This window comes from Eumetopias jubatus, unplaced genomic scaffold (assembly GCF_037043125.1).
Source record: "Eumetopias jubatus isolate StellerSeaLion01/CBP00866 unplaced genomic scaffold, mEumJub1_p1.0 scaffold_6, whole genome shotgun sequence".
Lineage (NCBI taxonomy): Eukaryota > Metazoa > Chordata > Mammalia > Carnivora > Otariidae > Eumetopias > Eumetopias jubatus.
This window is the reverse complement of record NW_028274812.1, coordinates 52,807,076-52,825,318: the sequence shown is the minus strand read 5'-3', so window position 1 is coordinate 52,825,318 and position 18,243 is coordinate 52,807,076. Positions and strand designations below refer to the sequence as shown.

The window sequence follows — 18,243 nt, the reverse complement described above, 5'->3', positions numbered from 1 at the left end:
TCCAAATTCTTTTATTGCTTTTTACTATAGTGTAAAGCCAATTTGATTGATGTCTTTTGATTTTCTTTCATAATTTTGTCAATTCTTCCTCTTAGTAAGAATATAATGAATTTTGTGTAGTACCAGAATAGAAATCAATTTTGGTTCTTTTTCTTTTGCGTGTTTATCTTTTTTATAAATAGAAAGCTTTATTTTCCAGACTGAGATATGAGCTAATATTAGATTTAGGCTAAGTAAAAAGTTAATAGCAATTTTTTCTTTCAGATCTCTATAAAAATGGACTCCAAAGAGCTAACTTCGTACCCTTCATTGCTGTCCTAAAGGTAAAGAAAATCACTTACTTGTGTTTACTGATTAATATCATATTGATTGATAATTAAGGGCTTTTATAGCATTGCCATGGTCTTGCATTCAAGCAAAATTCATTTTGATATTAGATAGTTACAGTCAAAGACAGTAAAGGAGAAAAGAATGTTTTTTATATAGTATTTTTATATAGTATTCAGCAATGTGTACACAGGAGAAATTATAAAATATAGTCTAAATTATTGTCTAGCTGAAACATTTGATAGTTTGCATTTATAAATTTTAATTTGAGGTTTGCTCATAAATATTATAGTGGAATGTTTAACCTTATACATTGATTTCTGAAAAAAATGTTTAATGTTCCTGTTTCTTTCAGGCTAATGGTCTTTAACATGTTTTCTCAGCTATTAAAGTTGTTATTCTAGAGTAGCATTATTACAAAAATATTCTAATATATTTAAATGTGATTGCCATCAAGTTATCATAAAATTATGTCAAGTTGAGGCACATAAATAGTTTAAATATTTGTGTGTATCATCACTGCATAGAGTTTGAAATAGTCTTCATTACAGTCTGATTAAGAATAAAGTACCCTCCTTTTTCACTCTTAATTTAAATAATTTTTTACACAATTATTCAATAATTCTATATTCTACCAATATTTGAGACCTACTATGTGCAAAGTGCTACATTAGGCATGATGGGTAATGCAGTCATGAAATAGACTATGTTTCTTGCTTATAAGTCATTTATAATCTAGTTGGGCATATAGTACATACACAAATACCTATAACACAAAGCAAAATGAAGTACTAAAAAAGTACCAAAAAGAAGCATATGTGCCAAAATATAATTCTCGTAATTCTTAGTTACATAATTTTTCCCAGTCAATAACAATATAACTGAAGAAGGGATAAAGTTGTATTATTTTTTAATACCTAAAAACCTCAAAAATTCTTATGAAGAAGTAGTAATGGGATGCCCTGCATGGCCTCATCGGTTGAGTGTGGACTCAGCTCAGGTCATGATCTCAGGGTCCTGGGATTGAGCCCCCGCCAGCGCTGCACTCAGTGGAAAGTTGCTGGAGATTCTCTCCCTCTTCCTATGCAACTCCCCCCAGCTCACACTTGTGTGTTCTCTCTCTCTCTCAAATAAATAAATATTTAAAAGAGAAGAATATTTTTTCTTCAAATATTCTAAAGATATAGTCAGATAATCTTTTTGAAATTGTTGTTGGTACCAAACTTTATTCTCTGTGCTATACTTAGGAGAATTAAAACATCTATTTCCTTGACCAATTTTAAGTTCCCAGAGGTTTTTAATTTCTGTGAGATATTTATAGATGTAAGGAAAAGTACTCTTTGAAGATTTATGCTGTTGGCATTTTTTCCCTTTTATATTCATGTTTTACATTTGGGGAGAAGGTAAATCTGCAGTTTTCTCCATGCTGGGAATCCAAAGTGATTTGGTATATGTTGATACCAAAATATAAATAGGGAAGCTGAGAAAAATGGGTGCTAAAAATAGTATCTTCATGTAGCAGAAAATATACAAAATATAAAGAGTGAAGGCTCACATAATGAAACAAGTTAAAGGTTCTCAGGGAATTTTGTAGGTACACTTTTTTTTTTAACCACAAACCTTATTTTTTGACCAGTAATTTATCATACTTTAATATGTAATAGCATTATTAATAAGCAACTAAATTGGCCAGATTTAATTTAATTTTTTTCCCTTTCTCACCCTTAATTTTTTTTTTCTTGGAGAGGAAGGAACACCAAAGAGATAAATAATCCAAATTTGAAATTGAACAAGAACAAATAAATTTGAACATAAACTAAAATTCATAGGGAACTAAATACCAGATTGGATGAGAAAATATTTAAAATGTCTCATTTATTCAAAAGACTTTTCACATGTAACAAAACATCAGCCCGATAAATATATGCTGTGGCTGGTTTCCCTGGAACTTTTTTGGTGGGCATATGAAGTTTCCCTTATAAGGAAAGGTTGTTTCATATTTATTTAAATGATATTTTGCCTAGTCACATATGCTCGCATTACTCTTGCATATTGGCCCAACTGAGAGAAATATATAGTAGAAGTCAATCTTAAAACAAATAGAGCATCTTGGTTTAATGAGAAGAGATTATAGGGATCCCTGGGTGGCTCAGTCGGTTAAGCGGCTGCCTTTAGCTCAGGTCACGATCCCAGTGTCCTGGGATCGAGTCCCGCATTGGGCTCCTTGCTCAGCAGGGAGCCTCCTCCTTCTCCCTTTTCCTGCCACTCCCCCTTCTTGTGCTCTCTCTGACAAATAAATAAATAAAATCTTTTAAAAAAAAGAGAATATAAACCAGATAGAAATTTATTTGGGGAAAAACTACAGTGTAAAATCCATTTTTTCCTTTATGTTCTCTTATTGCTTGGAGTATTGCAAAAAAAAAAAACCCACAAAAAACAAAAAACACCCAAGAGCTTTTGTTTTTTGTTTTTTGTTTTTTGCAATACTCCAAGCAATAAATCACAAGTTCTTGTAGTGAATTAGACTTGTTAATTAGACTATAAGCTCTTAAACAATAATATTGTTATAAGATAGTAGAAATGATGAGGAGGACTAATATGCTATTAAAAAACAAAATGTGGTATGTTCATACAATGAATTATTGTTCTGCCATAAAAAAGGAATGACATATGCTACATTATGGACAAACCTTGAAAACATACTGAGAGAAGCCAGAAACAAAAGGACAAATATTATATGATTCCACTTATATGAGGTACCTGGAAAAAGCATATTCAGAGAAACAGAAAGTAAAATAGAGGTTACCAGGGGCTGAGAGGAGAGGCGATTGAGTGGCCATTGTTTCATGGGTAGAGTCTCTTTGGGATGATAAAAAAGTTCTAGAAATAGACAGTGGTAATGATTGCATAACATTGTCAATGTACTTAATGGCATTGAATTGCACACTCAAAAGGGTTAAAATAATAAATTTTATGTTGTGTATGTTTTACACCACAATTTATTACAAAAAGAAAAAAGTCATTGTGCTGGCAAGGATTTATAAAATGTTCAGGTACATTTCCTTAGGAAGTCCTCCTAGAATAACCCCTTCAAACAAAGAAAGGCAAAACAAAACAAAAGCAAAAACTTGCATATTATTTCCACTGCCTTTTAAGTACGGAGGCTCCTGTTTCGCTCTTACTTGCACTTTCTTTGAGTTTATTTTGCTGTTCTTTTTCTAATTTCCTGAGATTAATTTTTAAAAAATCTCATTTCAGCCTTCATTCCTAAATGCATTTAAGGCTATTTTCTTTAAAATAGCTACATTCATTAAGTTTTGATACTTACTATTTTCACTGTTAAGTTCAAAGTATTTTCTAATTTCTATTGTGATTTCTTCTTTAACCCATGAATCACCCGGAAGTATGTTTCTTAATTTCCAAACAAACATAAGAAATTTTCTAGTTATACTTTTGTTATTTTCTTAACAAGTGCTTGATTGCATTGTGGTTAGACGATATGCTCTGTGCAACTTAAATCCTTTGAAATTTGTTGAAACTTGCTTTATGGCCTAATATGTGGGCAATTTTTGTAAAAATATTCTCTGTATTCTTCTTTTTTAAAATATTTTTTTAAGTTTTTTTATCTATTTAAGTAATTTTTACACCCCATGTGGGGCTTGAACTCATGATCCCAAGATCAGGAGTCACATGCTCTTCCAACTGAGCCAGCCAGGCACCCCATATATTCTCTGTATTCTTAAAAATAATGAGTATTCAAACTACAGTTGTTTGTGATAGTATATATAACACAGTACACCCATTAAATTAGAATTTTTAATTATGCTTTTCCAATTTTTATTATTTTTTCCCATCAATTACTATGAAGCTCATGGAAAACATCACTCATTATGATTGTGAATTTGTCTATTTCTCTGCTAGTTCTGTCATTGACCTTACATATTTGGAGGCTATGTTAATAAGTTGCATGCAGATTTAAAATTATTAAATATTGCTTGTGAACAGAACTTCCTTAATGAAATTTTTTACTAAGTAGTAATATAAGCTCCTTTGTTTCGAGCATAGTCATAATTGCCTGTTGAAGCATTTTTGTCATTTCTGCTTTAAATTGCACATGCATAGGGTATTTTTATTGGGTAATTTTAACATCTCTGTCACCTTGATGTTGGCATCTATTGATTGTCTTTTTACATTCAGTGTGAGATCTTCTTGATTTTTGGTATGAATGAATTTCATTGGAATCTTGGACATTTTCATAATTTGTCATGAAACTTTGGATCTTGCTTTTTAAATCATTTTTTATTGTGATAAGTACATATAACATAAAATTTACCATTTTAACCATTTTTAAGTATACAGTTCAGTGGCATTAAGTACATTCACATTGTTGGGCAACCATCACCCACCATCCATATCTAGAACTTTTTCATCTTCCCAAACTGAAATTCTGTACTCATTAAATAATAATTCCCCATTCTTCTCTACTCCCAACTCCTGGTCATCAACATTCTACTTTCTATCTCTGTGAATTTGCCATTTTTAGATACCTTATATAAATGGAATCATAAAATATTTGTCCTTTTGTTTCTGGCTTTTTTTCACTTAGCATAATGTCTTCAAGGTTCATCCATGCTGTAGCATGTGTCAAATTCCATCCCTTTTTAAGAAATAAGATTCCATTTTATGTATATACCACAATTTGTCCATTCATTTGTTGATGGACATTGGGTTAATTCTATCTTTTGGCTCTTGTGAATAATGCTGCTCTGAACACTTGTGTGCAAATATTGGTTGAGTCTTTTTAATTCTTCTGTGTATATACCCAGGAGTGGAATTTCTAGGTCATATGTAAATCTATATTGAAGTTTTTGAGGAACTGCCATGCTGTTTTCCTTAGCAGCTGCACCATTTTATATTCCCACCAGCAATGCACAAGGTTTTCAGTTTCTTTACATCCTTGCCAACACTTGTCATCGTTGTTGTTGTTGTTCTTCTTCTTTTTTGGATAATAGCCATCCTAACAGGTATAAAGTGGTAGCTCATTGTTGTTTTGATTCACATTTCTCAAGTGATTAGTGATGTGTAGCATCTTTTCATGTGCTTATTGGCCATTTGTCATCTTTATTTCACTTTTATTTTTTTAAGATTTATTTATTTATTTTAGAGGTTATTTATTTTAGAGAGAGCACGAGTGGGAGGAGGAGAGAGAATCTCAAGCAGACTTCATGCTGAGTGCGGAGCCCTATGCATGGCTGGATCCCATGACCCTGAAATCATGATCCAAGCCAAAACCCAGAGTTGGTCACTCAGCCAAATGTGCCACCCAGGAACCCTGGTTTGTCATCTTTATTTTTCTAAGATTTTATTTATTTATTATTTATTTGACAGAGAGAGACAGCGAGAGAGGGAACACAAGCAGGGAGAGTGGAAGAGGGAGAATCAGGCCTCCTGCAGAGCAGGAAGCCCAATGAGTGGCTCCATCCCAGGACTCTGGGATCATTACCTGAGCCAAAGGCAGACGCTTAATGACTGAGCCACCCAGGTGCCCCTGTTTGTCATCTTTAAACTTTAGTTTTAGATGGCTTTTTTGGACACTATTCTGACAGAAGGTTAGGTCCTGTCTCATTATTGCCAACTGTAGGTAGAAGTCCAGGTTCTTTGTTCAGCAACTATTGAGCAGATGCTCCTTGTTTCAGCTGGTGGAGAGGTTCCATTGATGTCATCAGGGGAGGGAAGTGGTGCTCATTTTTGACTGGCAGGGATGAAAGTTTCAGTTCCCTACTTGGTCTTCTCTGACATTACTGGCAGGAGGGTTAGAGTGCCTCATAACAGCCTTCTGAGAATATACTTCTAGACTCCTCTCTTGACTAGAATCGGTGGAGGTGGTACCACAGTTTGTTTTCCCTGTGGTATTTGCTGCAGTAAAAGTTATTTTTGGAAAGTTGTCTCTTTTGTTATGCTGCCATTTTCCTGGTCCTTTGGCTAAAGAGAACAGACTTTTGCTGGGTCCTCATTTGTCTGTGTCCATTGACATTTCTGAGATGCTGGCTTCTTCAGCTCCAAGTCTGAAAAATTTGAATTGGGAAAAGCGGAGAACTCACCATTCTTTTGTTTCTCAGGTCTTGGGATCCCTAGCTGTTCTTTCTTCTTTCCACTTTTTAATTATATTCTTATGTTTATTTTATATATACTCTCCAGGATTTTCAATTGTACATAGCAGGAGGCGTAGGGAAGGGACCTCTACTCCATCTTCCCAGAAGTAGAAGTCAGTTTATTAAATGTCCTTGTCTACTAATTCCATCATTTGTGGTTTTATTTTTGTGGTCTGATTTTTTTTCCCCTGGTTCTGAGCCCTACTTTCCTGCTTCTTGACAAATTTAATAATTTGTGATTGGATGCTGGACATTGTGATGATTATATTGAGTGTTACTTCCTTCAAGGCTGTTGAATTTTATTTTGGCAAGTGGTTATGTTTCTTGCAGATCAGCTTAATCCTTTCGAGGCTTGTTTTTAAGCTTCGGTAGTGTGTCTCAAGTAGCCTTTACTCCAAGACTATTTTAGCCTTTCTTTTACAGGTGACCCTTCTAGGCTCTTCACTGAATCCCCTTAGTGTCACTGACATCTCTCTACTCTGGCTGTTCACAATGCTCATATCTTCCAGCTTTGTGTGGATTATTCTTTTCCCAGTATTGTGAAGTTTCACCTTATGCGTGTGCAATTTACTATTCAGCCAAAGATTATAGACATTCTCTATGCAGGTATCTAGAGCTTTTTCTCTGCCTACTTCCTTTTTTACTGAACTCTTTCATACAAATCCCAACTGCCTCAATTTCCCTAAACTCTGGTCACTGTCTCTTCAACTCATTTAGACTGCCGTGCTACAGTCTAGAAATTGCCTCTGACAGGAAGCCATGGGAAATCAAATGCTTGCTTGTCTGACTTATTTCCCACATCTCAGGGATTGCTATCCTCTGCTACCCAATGTATTACGTCTGATGTTTTACATGTTTTGTCCAGTGTTTTAGTGTGTAATGGCAGGAAGGTAAAATTGAGTTCTAAATACTCTGCCTTGGCCAAAAGTATAAGTTGCTTTCTTAGTTTTGTTTTGTTTTTTTAAGTATAGTTAACATACATTCTTTTAATAAGAGTATAATTAACATGTATTAGCCTCAGGTGTACAACATATTGATTCAACAATTCTGTACATTACTCAGTGCTCACCACAATAAGTATAGTCACCATCTGTAACCAAACAGTGTTATTACAGTATTATTGACTATGTTCCCTAAGCTATACTTCTCATCTTCATGACTTATTTATTTTATAACTGGAAATTTGTACCTTTTAATCCTCCTTATCTATTTCACCCATCCCCCCACCTGCCAACAACCATCAGTTTGTTCTCTGTATTTAAGAGTCTGTTTTTTTCATTTTTTATTCGTTTTTTAGATTCCACATATCAGTGAAATCATATGGTATTTGTCTTTCTCTGTCTGACTTATTTCACTTAGATAATACCCTCGAGGTCCATCCATATTATTGTAAATGGAAGGATCTCATTCTTTTTTATGGATGAATAATATTCCATTGTGTCTATACCACATCTTCTTTATCCATCCATCTATTGAGGGACACTTGGATTGTTTCCATATCTTGGCTATTGTAAATAATGCTGCAGTGAACACTTGACTGCATATATCTTTTTGAATGAGTGTTTTTGTTCTCTTTGGGTAGATACCCAGTAGTGGAATTACTGGATATACTATTTCTATTTTTAATTTTTTGAGGAACCTCCATACTGTTTTCCACAGTGGCTGTGCCAATTTACATTTCCACAGCAGTGTACCAGGATTCCTTTCTCTACATCCTTGCCAATACTTGTCCGTTTGTTCATTCACTCTTTCTTTCTTTTTTTTTTTTTAAGATTTTATTTATTTGACAGAGAGAGAGACAATGAGAGAGGGAACACAAGCAGGGGGAGTGGGAGAGGGAGAAGCAGGCTCCCTGCAGAGCAGGGAGCCCAATGCGGGGCTCCGGGATCATGACCTGAGCCGAAGGCAGACGCTTAACGACTGAGCCACCCAGGCTCCCCTCATTCACTCTTTCTTTCTTCTCTCTCTCTTTTTCCCTCTCTCCTTCCTTCCCTCCCTTTCTCTCTTTCCTTTTGTAGACTCCATGCCCAGTGTGGAACTTGAATTCATAACACTGAGATTAAGAGTCGCATGCTCTACCAACTGAACCAGCTAGGCATCCCAATACTTGTTATTCCTTGTCTTTTTGATTCTAGCCATTCTGACAAGATGTAAGGTGATATCTCATTGTGGTTTTGATTTACATTTTTCTGATGATTAGCGATGGTGAGCACCTTTTCAAGTATCTCTTGGCTGTCTGTTCAGGTTCTCTCCCCATCTTTTAATCTGATTACTTGGGGCTTTTTTTGATGTGGGGTTGTATAAGTTCTTTATGTATTTTGGACATTAACCCCTTATTGGATATATCATTTGCAAATATCTTCTCCCATTCAGTAGGTTGCCTTTTTGTTTTGTTAATGGTTTCCATTATCTTGGCTTTTAATTGTAAAGAAGAAGACAGGATATTTTGTTATTTAGGAACTCAGAACCATTTTTTTTTTTTTTTTTTTACAGATACTTCAAAAATATAAATAGGATAACTATTTTAAAAAAGCAGTGATGGGAACATCTTTCCTATGTTTAGAGGAATCTTTAAATGATGGTGCAATCACATGAAGGGATATAGTATACTTACTTGGAATGATATTTTCAAAAAGCTTTTGATAATGTATAATAATGCTCACAGGTAATGTGAGTGAAAAAGTGTGATGCAAGGGTGTATCTATAACTCTCTTAATTATGGAGGTAATATACATGCATAGGAAAATACTGGTAATAAGTACCATCAAAATGTAACTAGAACTTATTTCTGGATAATAAGATAATAGATGATTTACATTTTCTCTGTTAGACTTTTCTAAGATTTCTAACATTAGACTTTTCTGGAATGACCTTGTGTTATTCTTTATAATAAGACCCATTTCTTTTTAGTGGGTAAGTTTTTGCCTACCCTTCTTAGGAAATCAGCAGACATGGATGGGACTACTCACATTCGAAGTTGAGAAATTAGCAAAAAGCAAAATGGAATGAGCATAGGTCCTCTGTACAGAGGCTATCATGAAAAGAGTAGAATGGCGGGCACAGGAAGGAAGCAGCAGGAGCAGACAGGAGAGGTAGATACGTACTAACAAGTAAACGTACATGAAGAGTGTACTTTGGAAGAACTACCCCAAGAAACGGGAGACTTTTTCAGATAAAACTTTTCTGTATTTTAAAAGAAATGAAAGAGGTTATGGGTACCAATGAAATATGAGAACAGAGATGAAGTAACTGTAACATTAGATGGAAACTGAGGTGGCAGAGCCAAGAAAAGAGAGTGAGGGGAGACCCATTAAAAAAGTGAAGAACATTTTAGAAAAAGCAAGTTAAAGAATCAAAACTGCTAAAAATAAAATTAGTGATAAAAAGACCCAACTTATGAAGAAATCAGACAAAAGGAAGCTAGAAGAGTCAGAGAGAAAACTATAGCTATGGAAAGTGGACAACAGAGAGCAAACATTCACATAATTCATATTTCTAAAGAGAAAAATAAAATAGAAGAATAATACATTTTTCTGGTGCATAACTGAACTTCAGGGATAAAGAAAGAGTCCTACAGTTAAACAGAAGAAAATTCAGTGGGAAAAAATCAAGCTGGATTGAGACTTATTTGCTACAAGTAGATAGTAGAATAAAATAGTTTTTGCTTTATTAAAAATAAATATGTGCCCTCTTGTTAGCTAAGCTGACATGAAAATCTAAGCCTGCAGATACATATTTTTGGATATGTGATGTCAAAGGAGTGTAGAACTTATGAAAATTCTTGAACAAACTACTTTAAGATTAAGTCAAAATTAGTAACTTGTAAATGGAGATATTATGGTAAGAAAACATTGGTGATGATCATTGAATTTATTAAATATTGTCTTACTCTGGTCGGGAAGTGAGTAAAATTTTTTCATAACCAGGTGGGAACTTTTGTAATTGAGTTAACTACAGAATGCTAAAGAATATAGAAAAGGGGACCCAACCCGCACTAGTGATTTGAGTGGAGTAGATGGTACATGTCAGGAGTATTTCCAAAGAACAAATGCTTAAATTAAATAAGCATATAATAAAAGTTACCAGGCGGACGCCTGGGTGTCTCAGTCGTTAAGCTCCTGCCTTCAGCTTAGGTCATGACCGGGATTGAGCCCCACATCAGGCTCCCTGCTCGGCAGGAAGCCTGCTTCTCCCTCTCCCACTCCCCCTGCTTGTGTTCCCTCTCTCACTGTGTCTCTCTCTGTCAAATAAATAAATAAAATCTTTAAAAAAGTAAAATAAAAGTTACCAGGCAAAGTGGGAAAGGGCATTCATCATGGAGGAGAAAATACATGGAAAAGACAAAAGCGTTAGAATTACCAATTTAAAATTTTGTGATTAGTAATTCTTTGAGCTTTTCATAAAATAATAACTATCGCTATCCTTCTGTTTGCTTGAAACTTGGGAATTTATTTAAAAGTCAGATTTTTGGGACACCTGGGTGGCTCATTTGGTTAAGCATCTGCCTTCGGCTCAGGTCACAATCCCAGGGTCCTGGGATCAAGTCCTGCCTTGGGCTCCCTGCTCAGCGGGGAGCCTGCTTCTCTCCCTCTGCCCTTCCCCTACTAGTGCTCTCTCTCTCTCTCTCTCTGACAAATAAATAAAATCTTTTTTAAAACAAGTCAGATTTCCCCCCCCAAATAAAAGAATATGTTTATATTATATGTACAGTAGTTCCTTGTTATCCAGTTTCACTTGCTATGGTTTCAATTACCTGAGGATCCCCCATGGTCTGGAAGCAGGTGATCCTCCTTCTGACCTATTGTCAGAGGGTCAGTAGTAGCCCAACACTACATCACAATGTCTTTGCCACTCCATTCTCTTCATCTAACCACGTAGGCATTTTCTCATCTCACCTCATCACAAGAAGGGTGAGTACAGTACAGTAAGGTATTTTGAGAGAGAGAGAAACCATATTCACATAACGTTCATTACAGTATATTGTTGTAATCGTCCCATTTTATTATTAGTTATTGTTGTTAATCTCTGTGCCTTATTTATAATTTAAACTTTATCTTAGGTATGTATATATATAAGAAAAACCTAGTATGTATAGGGTTCAGTACTATCTGCGGTTTTAGGTATCTTGGATTGTATCCCTCACAGATAAGGTGGAGGGACTTAAAATATTTTAAAAACAAATACTACTTAATATTCCCTTATGTCTATAAAAAAGAATGGTTGATACTATGATTATTGTGCCTGCCTCAAACTTGAAACTCCTTGCTGACCATGTGACACAATGTCCAGATTTTGCTAATTTATTCTTAAAGAATCTTTGTTGTGATTTTAATAAAACTTAGGCAGTTCTTCTAAGAATATGAACAGATATAATTGTGAAAGCATGTGTTGGTATCTACCTAGCACTATTCTATAAAGTTAAGTACATCCGTCTCAGTTCTGCACTGAAGGACTGTGATAATCTATACGAGGAGTTGATAAACTATAGCCAGTGGCCAAATCTAGGCAGCCACCTGTTTTTGTAAATAAAATTTTATTGAAAAACTTCATGCCTATTCATTTATGTATTGTCTATGCCTGTTTTCACACTGCAGTAGCAGAGTTAAGTAGCTGTGGCACTTACGGCCTTCAAATCCTAAAATATTTACTATCTGGCTTTTTATAAAAAGTTTTCTTATCCCTGATTTATACAACATGCAAAGGAAAGAGAAACAAGTGTTTAAAAAGAACATATGTATATAGCACTTTTTTTCTATAAAGTATGACTTGTTTTATGTGATGGAAATCATGTGTCAGCATAGATTCATTACATTAGTAGATCTTGCAGAAAGTGGCATTTTAAGAGCTTGCTATATAAATGGTTGATAGAAGGGATGAAGCTTGGGGAACCAAAAAGTAAGGGTGGTTCAGTATCAATCTCAAATACTTTGGTAAGTTGAGAAATATCAGCTTTGTTAGGATCAACTTTCTTAGAAATATCTTCAGTTTTATACATTTAAGAAAATAACATCTTAGGGAACGCCTGGGTGGCTCAGTCAGTTAAGTGTCTGCCTTCGGCTCAGGTCATGATCCCAGGGTCCTGGGATCGAGTCCCACATCAGGCTCCCTGCTCAGCAGGAAGCCTGCTTCTGCCTCTGCCTGCCGCTCCCCCTGTTTGTGGTCTCTCTCTCTCTGACAGATAAAATCTTTTAAAAAAAAGAAAGAAAATAACATCTTAAATGTGTGTTCGTTGTATAAAATACATTGAACATAATCTCGTTCCATTGTAAACATTATTTAAAATCACTGTGGTTGAAAGGAAAAGAGGACCAATTGGTATTTTGAACAGAAGAATAGTTTCTTAGGTTAATTTCAACTGGACTGCTATTATTGGCTTTCTTGATACATGGATTGCCTGGCAAGCATTGCTCTTCTCATCTGATCAAATTCCAGCAATCCATGGTATTTTGGACAGCTGTTTTATATTTGGGTAAGAATCTGTGTCTTTATTCCATCATACTTAAATAAACCATTGTGTCTGATGCATTCCATAATGAACCCTTAAAGAGATAAATACCATTCATAATTTTAGAGTTCAAAAAATTTGGAGAATTCCAAAATTCATATGGAGTTTTTTTTTTAACTTTTTATGATTTTTTAAAGATTTTATGTTTAAGTAATCTCTGCACCTAACATGGGGCTGAAACTAAAAACCCCGAGATCAAGAGTCTCATGCTCCATCAACTCAGCCAGCCAGGCACCCCTTTTCTTTTCTTTTTTTTTTTTTTTTAAAGATTTTATTTATTTGACAGAGAGAAACACAGCGAGAGAGGGAACACAAGCAGGGGGAGTGGGAGAGGGAGAAGCAGGCTTCCCACTGAGCAGGGAGCCCGATGCGGGGCTCAATCCCAGGACCCTGGGATCATGACCTGAACTGAAGACAGATGCCCAACGACTGAGCCACCCAGGCGCCCCTTTTCTTAATAGTATGGACTGAACTATAATAATCCCCTCATGGGAAATGTTCCTGGGCAATATTATATGTAGTGTTTTGCCACAAAGTAATAGATTCTATTATCAATAATGTGGCATTTTAACTTTCATTCACACTAACATTTTAGCAAACTCTCTTCTTTATTAAGTTTTAAAATTTCTATTTAAAATTAAATGAGTTTAAAAAATTAAATGAATTAGGTGATTAATAGAATACCAAAATCACAATTAATAGAATACCAAAATCACAACTATAAGCTGGTCAGAAATAACCAACAAGGCATTCTACAGTATAATTTCCTTTGATGAATTGTAGATGATGAAATTAGAGAAAAATAAGGTACTGCATTAAGTCTTATAAATATGAATTTTCCTTTTCCTGATAAAGAGTTGTCCATTTGGAAAGCATCATAATCTGATTTGGTTTAACATTTGTTGGGTATAAATATGCAACACATAAAAATACTTTATAATCGAAAGTAGTAATAGCTTTGTTATTATTAACATTTTTATAGTATTTGTTTAATGTTCAGGTAATAACTTCATTTCTTCTATTTGGTTGTTAATGTTTCTCATTTGTTATGCATCCTTTATCTAAAACTTGCACACATAAGAAGCCATGTATTAGCTTTCAGTTTTGTTTCCTGAGGGATTTTTTTTTTCTAAGAAATCTTATATCTATAAGGAACTCTGAGAATATTCCGATATTGTGATTTCTAGTTATAAACTTTAGAAAAATTGTTTATAACCCTTAGGTAAAACATTTTAATGCTCAGACTGCCCAGCTACCTGCATTGGGATTTATAGACTTGCTAAATATATATTTGCCATTTCTTCCTGCCACAATTTTCATTTTATTGTTGAAATTGATTTGTCAGTTTGTTCATTATAACTTGCAATACTGAAGCTTTCAGATGGCTAAATAATCAGAAGCAGCTTTTGAGGTCAATGTCAGCCCCACTGAGTCAGTGTAGCAAGGATTAACCCTTTGTTAGTGTGATATGATAATATCTTTACTTATGAGTTAACTTTTTATCACTTAAGATCGAAAGAAACAAAATATAGTAAAGTAGTAGTCTGGAATTGAAAAGAGTTCTGGCTTTCCCCCCAAACTACTAAAGTGTTCATTTGAACCTTAGTATTTAATGTTTTAAGATACAAAAATGACTGTTTGACTTGCAGAACATTCCTATATTTTGCCATTTTAGGCTAAAGAACTTAAGGAAATTTTTTTAAAAGATTTTATTTATTTATTTGACAGAGAGACACAGCGAGAGAAGGAAGCAGGGGGAGTGGGAGAGGGAGAAGCAAGCTTCCTGCTGAGCAGGGAGCCTGATGTGGGGCTTGATCCCAGGACCCGGGGATCATGACCTGAGCGGAAGGCAGACGCTTAGCGACTGAGCCACCCAGGCGCCCCTAAGGAATATTTAAGATATTTTCATAAACCTATTTCATATATGTTGGAGAAAATATATTTAAGCAAATTGGCTATAATAACAGGCATTAAACTTTATTTGTGATGTTATTTTTGTGCCGTGTCCTTGAAATGAATAAATATCTAGAATAAAAGTTGTAATGTGAATTTAAAATGTAATTCTTGTCTGTCTTCATACCAGAATGTACACGTATTAGTCAGGACCTGCCTCTGGAAAAGTCATTTTGGGTGTATGCTTTTTAAAATAATATTTTCTGTAATAGTCTTACATAAAATGAAAACAAAGATTTTCCATGAAATATATAAATTATACATTTGTATTTATGTAATATATAAAATATAAAAGTGGTGTGTTTGTATCAAACTGGACTACAGCAAGCTATTGCTTATATGTATTATATATATGAAATATGTACTGTTAGGTCTTGAATTCTCTTTTCTTAAATAAATAGTTATTTTTGGCTAAATTAGAAGAAATCAGTTCTTTAATGGTGAAAATGGTTGAAAGGAAGTGTGTCTTAAATATGAATTAGTTGTTTCTTTGACTCATGAGATAAATTAGTTTAATTACACGTGGCAGTTTTCTTGGCTGGTGATGTAATGTGAAATCAAATTCTCCCTTTCTCCTCCCTGAAAACTCAAGCCAATTAATAGAACTTTTAAGCTCTTTGTCATAGGCCACCATGGAGGTCTGCAGAGAAGAACTTTAATCCAATAAACATTTCATTTAGATCATGAAAGAAAGCATGAGGAGAAGCTCCTATAAGAGAGGGTGTTACTATGATTCCAACCATGAAGAGATGTGAGGAATTTGCCAAATTAACCAAGAGGTCCTCATATTTAATGCATAAATGTGTCAAAACTAACAGAATAATTATTTAATTTGCTTGAACTTTATATTGAGAAAACTCTAAAAAGCCACAACTGTTTTCTTCAAAGCCTTCACTGTTGGGCTGGATGGACAGGGCAGAGGGAGGTTGTGAGAAATCCAGATAGCAAATAACACTGGCCGAAGCCGGTCAGAAAAGGGAATAGATAATTAGACGTAATTAGCGTGTATGAATTGTTGTCTCTCTGCCCTTAGCTTGAATAAATTTTGAAGAAAAAACCCTGGTGGTGAAAATCCTTTGATGTAGGAAGAGTCATTGTGGCTTGGCAGCATAAAGGCAGTGTTTTATACTTCTTACATAATGGTCGTGATACAGAAAGAGTGAATGGACTCTGCACCCCCCTGTCTGCTTTATAGCAAGGACTTTTGGATTCTCTTGAAACAAAATGCATCACAAGTTTTCAGTTGTTAGTAATGAGGTAGCGGACCTCATCAGTGCTCAGAGGAAGCCATCTTTAGCTTTTGTTTAAATCTTAATCACAGTTTTTTTTCTTTCTGGGAAATCTGTTTTCTTAAATCAACACTTCTTTTCCCTTCTTTGCTTGCACCTCCAATAAGAAGAAGGAATAATGATCAAGAAAGCTAAATGGAAGAGTTAAACAAAAATTATCACATAAAAGACATACATTTTTATGTCGTGCTTTTTTTTTTTTTTAACATTTTTGTGGTTTTAGTCCCATATGAAAAAGATGCTTGCTAATGCCATTTTGCCTCAGATGGGTAACATTCTAGGAAGATCATTTTATAATAAAACGTATAAGAAAACATTTAGGGAATGATTTTAGATTGGTTTTAGAAGGAACTTATTTTTGAAATTGAAATTACACAAAGTAAAATGGTAAATATGTTCCTTTTTCACTGTAGTTAAGTTTTTAAATGGCAGTCATCTTGATTAAAAATTTCACTCAGTAGATTTACTGTAAACTTTACTTATTTGAGGGACATAGTGAAAATATAGGTTTGGGAACCTAGCTCTGTGTAGATGTTCTGTATTGCTACTGAGAAGACAGGAATTATTCTTAAGAAACATTGCATTTATTTTGAAATCTTCTAAGACCTAAAACAATAAATCACCTAAAATGCAGTATCAGTTTGTTCTGATATTTGAATTATGTTCACGTTGACTATCAAAAATATTTCTAAAGGTCTTCAGCAAAAAGAGAGATTAGCTATTTCAAAACTCTAAAGTAAATCATGTCTTTGGCGGGGGAGGGGAGTCGCTGGTGTTAAAAGGGTTTGCATTATTATCCTCAATATCAGAGTAGTATCTCTAAGTAAGTTTATATTTCTGATAAATTTCCATCCTCTTCCATTAACTATTATGGTCTTACATTAAAAAAAAAATCTACCCTTTAACTGCTCAGATTTCCTTCTAATTAATATTCTTCTTTTAACATATTTTAATGATAAGACTTTCTGCAGTAGTCATCAGGATCCATTTCTTAATGTGTAATCTATGAGTCTATTTTTGTAAGTGTCACTTTGCTTTAGCGTATTTTTGTTCTGACGTGTTGATTCTGGAGAGACTTCTTTCAAGCCACAATGCTCTGAGATGCTTTTGGCTACTTAACCCATTTTGCATATTGTGCCATTTGTAGAATAAAGTAGACTTTTATACTTGAAGTTGATTTGAACTCTGAAAGGCAACACCTGAACATCTCACAAAACTGGATAATTATGGCTGATTGTGTTTTTCAGGTATAGGTCACAGGAAATTCATTTGGGGTAAAGTATGTACAAAGCTAAGAAATATGCAGATTTTCTGTTGTAGGATTGTGTAAAAATTATTTACAGTTAATACTTGCATAAAGGTTAGAAAGGTTGATGAAGTGATATTTAGTTTTGCTTTACTATTCACTGCATGTCAGAATGTAATTATGACTGATTCATGAAACTGTCTTAGAAACGAAGCATCTTTATTAAAATGCTGATCAAGATAAGAGCTGACAGTAATAAAGAATAGAACATTTTAGTCTTGTTGCTTTTGAATGATTGCTAATTACCCCAGAGGTCATGTATAGTGCTTGGTAGGATTCATTGACATTATTTCTTTTAAGTCTGCTGTTTCAACAACATCTGAGCATGAAGACACAAACTGTGCACACTGAACAATAGTTTGGCCAAGTTTTTGAGGCTTCAAGATATCCAAGAAACCTTTTTCTGCTTTAGTGAATTTAGCTTTTCTCTCTCAAAATTCTAGCACATTAGAGGTGCTTAGTATAAAATACTTTTATCTATTCTTTTACTATTGACTGTATCTACACTTCCAGTTTCAAGTTGGTGTTAAATAGTATACAGCTTATTGAGACAATGTCCTCTCTGAATATACACAAACAAAATAAATAACAAAATGTAGATTGACACTAAAATTAGAATTAATAGAAAGGACTTCTTAATGTAATTGGAATGTACTTTCAGTAGTGTTTCAACTTATTTTTGTTTTTTATTAAATGTGCACTTTGTAATTT

At 34.3% G+C, this 18,243-nt stretch overlaps 1 protein-coding gene across 3 annotated transcripts in view; it reads left to right on the top strand.

The window, feature by feature from the left end:
* Nucleotides 1-18,243, top strand: part of AFG1L (AFG1 like ATPase) — a 221,204-nt gene that overhangs the window by 119,035 nt on the left and 83,926 nt on the right. For all 3 annotated transcript variants that reach the window (XM_028104251.2, XM_088023900.1, XM_088023899.1), the window contains one exon: nucleotides 265-323. In XM_028104251.2, coding sequence (XP_027960052.1) covers nucleotides 265-323 — 59 coding nt within the window. The remainder of the gene's footprint in view (nucleotides 1-264; nucleotides 324-18,243) is intronic.